This window comes from Echinops telfairi, unplaced genomic scaffold, assembly GCF_000313985.2.
Source record: "Echinops telfairi isolate 266 unplaced genomic scaffold, ASM31398v2 ScPeMD7_443;HRSCAF=831, whole genome shotgun sequence".
Lineage (NCBI taxonomy): Eukaryota > Metazoa > Chordata > Mammalia > Afrosoricida > Tenrecidae > Echinops > Echinops telfairi.
Genome location: NW_022104341.1, coordinates 1,579,998 through 1,581,537, shown reverse-complemented (window position 1 = coordinate 1,581,537; position 1,540 = coordinate 1,579,998). Strand labels below are relative to the sequence as shown.

Sequence of the window (1,540 nt, the reverse complement as noted above, 5' to 3'; positions counted from 1 at the left end):
ATTCATAACAGTAGCAAAATTGCAGTTATGAAGTAGCAACGAAAATAGTTTTAGGGTTGGAGTTCACCACCACATGAAGAACTGTATTAAGGGGTCTCAGCATTAGGAAGGTTGAGAACCAGTGACTGAGAAGATTTAGGAAGACTCCCCTGCTGTCCACATCTGCCTCACATTGTGCCCACAGCTTGCAAGAAGGGACTGCTTTTCTGCTCTGTGTGTCACCAGGAACCGCACTTTCGTATGAAAGGCCTAGCACAAAAGCACTTGGGTTGTCACACGTTACAATGCTTCAGAAACATCCAAAGTGATCATGTTTATCCTAGAGAAACAATCCGAGGATGACAACTCTCAAGCCTTCATTTCAACACAGAATGGATCTCCCCGCCTGAACCGAGCAGAGGGCCCAGCCAGGCCCCAGGAGGCCTATGACGTCGTTTTGCAAAGAAAAGAGAATGAGGGATTTGGCTTTGTCATCCTCACCTCCAAAAACAAGCCACCTCCAGGAGGTAAGGGTCTTGCTGTATCCTGTTGTCCTTCCTGCAATTCAACCTTTCTGATCCTCTCATTGGGGCTTATGAAACAAATTAGAGATTGTATGTAAATTGTCCCAGAGACTCTTCTTTTTTAGTATGGTGAATAGTTCCCATATATTCAAAATTAGGTAAGGTGAATCATGCTTTCTCAGGCTTCAGGTTCATCCCTAAAAGAAATCTCATTAGCTCAGTGGGTACAGGTTTTTTAAATTAAAGGTGTCTTTGTGTATCAGAAATGAAGTAAATGCGAGAAGCAATTGAGAACATACAAACAAAATTAATAGAAACATCTTGACCCAAGTATGCCTTAACTCATGTTACTTCCTAGCAATTGCCATATTCCAGTATACCCTTTTTAATGATAAGAATCATTCCTAACCTTTATATATGTTTCATTCTGAGGTAAGAAACTTTATCAAGACCTTTGAAAATGTATCTAAAAACCCTGAATGAGTTTAACAGAAAGTTCTTATCTAGGAAAGGTGAATGTGTATAGTTTCTCAACAAAGGAGGAATTGCCTTTAGTAGGTTCAGGCTGTTATTATGATCCAGCAAATTAAATATTTGTCTAGTCTTGAAATTTGTAAGAAGTGTTTTGAGGTACTGTCAAATCCATTCCAGCTCATAACCACCTTATAGTCAACAGATCCGGCACCATCCTTATAATCACTGCTCTGTTTGAGCTGCAACCACTGTGTTAACCTATCTCTTTGAGGGCCTGTCTCTTTCACTGACCCTCTCCTTTACCAAGCAAGATGTCCTTTGCAAGGGACTGGTCGCTCCTGAATGTGGGAGGGAAAAAAAAGGCTCATATAACTTTTGTGGAGCATTCTAGCTATCCTTCTTGCAGGACAGAATGTGTGTTCTTTTGGCAGTCCACGATAATTTCAAGATTCTGCCACAACACCCTAATTCAAATGCCTACATTCTTCTCCAGTGCTCCTTATTCATTATCCAGCTTTCAGATGCATGTGAGGCGATTGAAAAGGCCATGGCTTGGCCAGGCC

General features: G+C 41.3%; 1 protein-coding gene across 4 annotated transcripts in view; it reads left to right on the top strand.

Moving 5' to 3' along the window:
• The window catches only part of MAGI3 (membrane associated guanylate kinase, WW and PDZ domain containing 3), a 275,989-nt gene that overhangs the window by 249,720 nt on the left and 24,729 nt on the right, over nucleotides 1-1,540 (top strand). For all 4 annotated transcript variants that reach the window (XM_004699165.2, XM_045292004.1, XM_045292006.1 and 1 more), the window contains exon 15: nucleotides 324-506. In XM_004699165.2, the coding sequence (XP_004699222.1) occupies nucleotides 324-506 (183 nt within the window). The remainder of the gene's footprint in view (nucleotides 1-323; nucleotides 507-1,540) is intronic.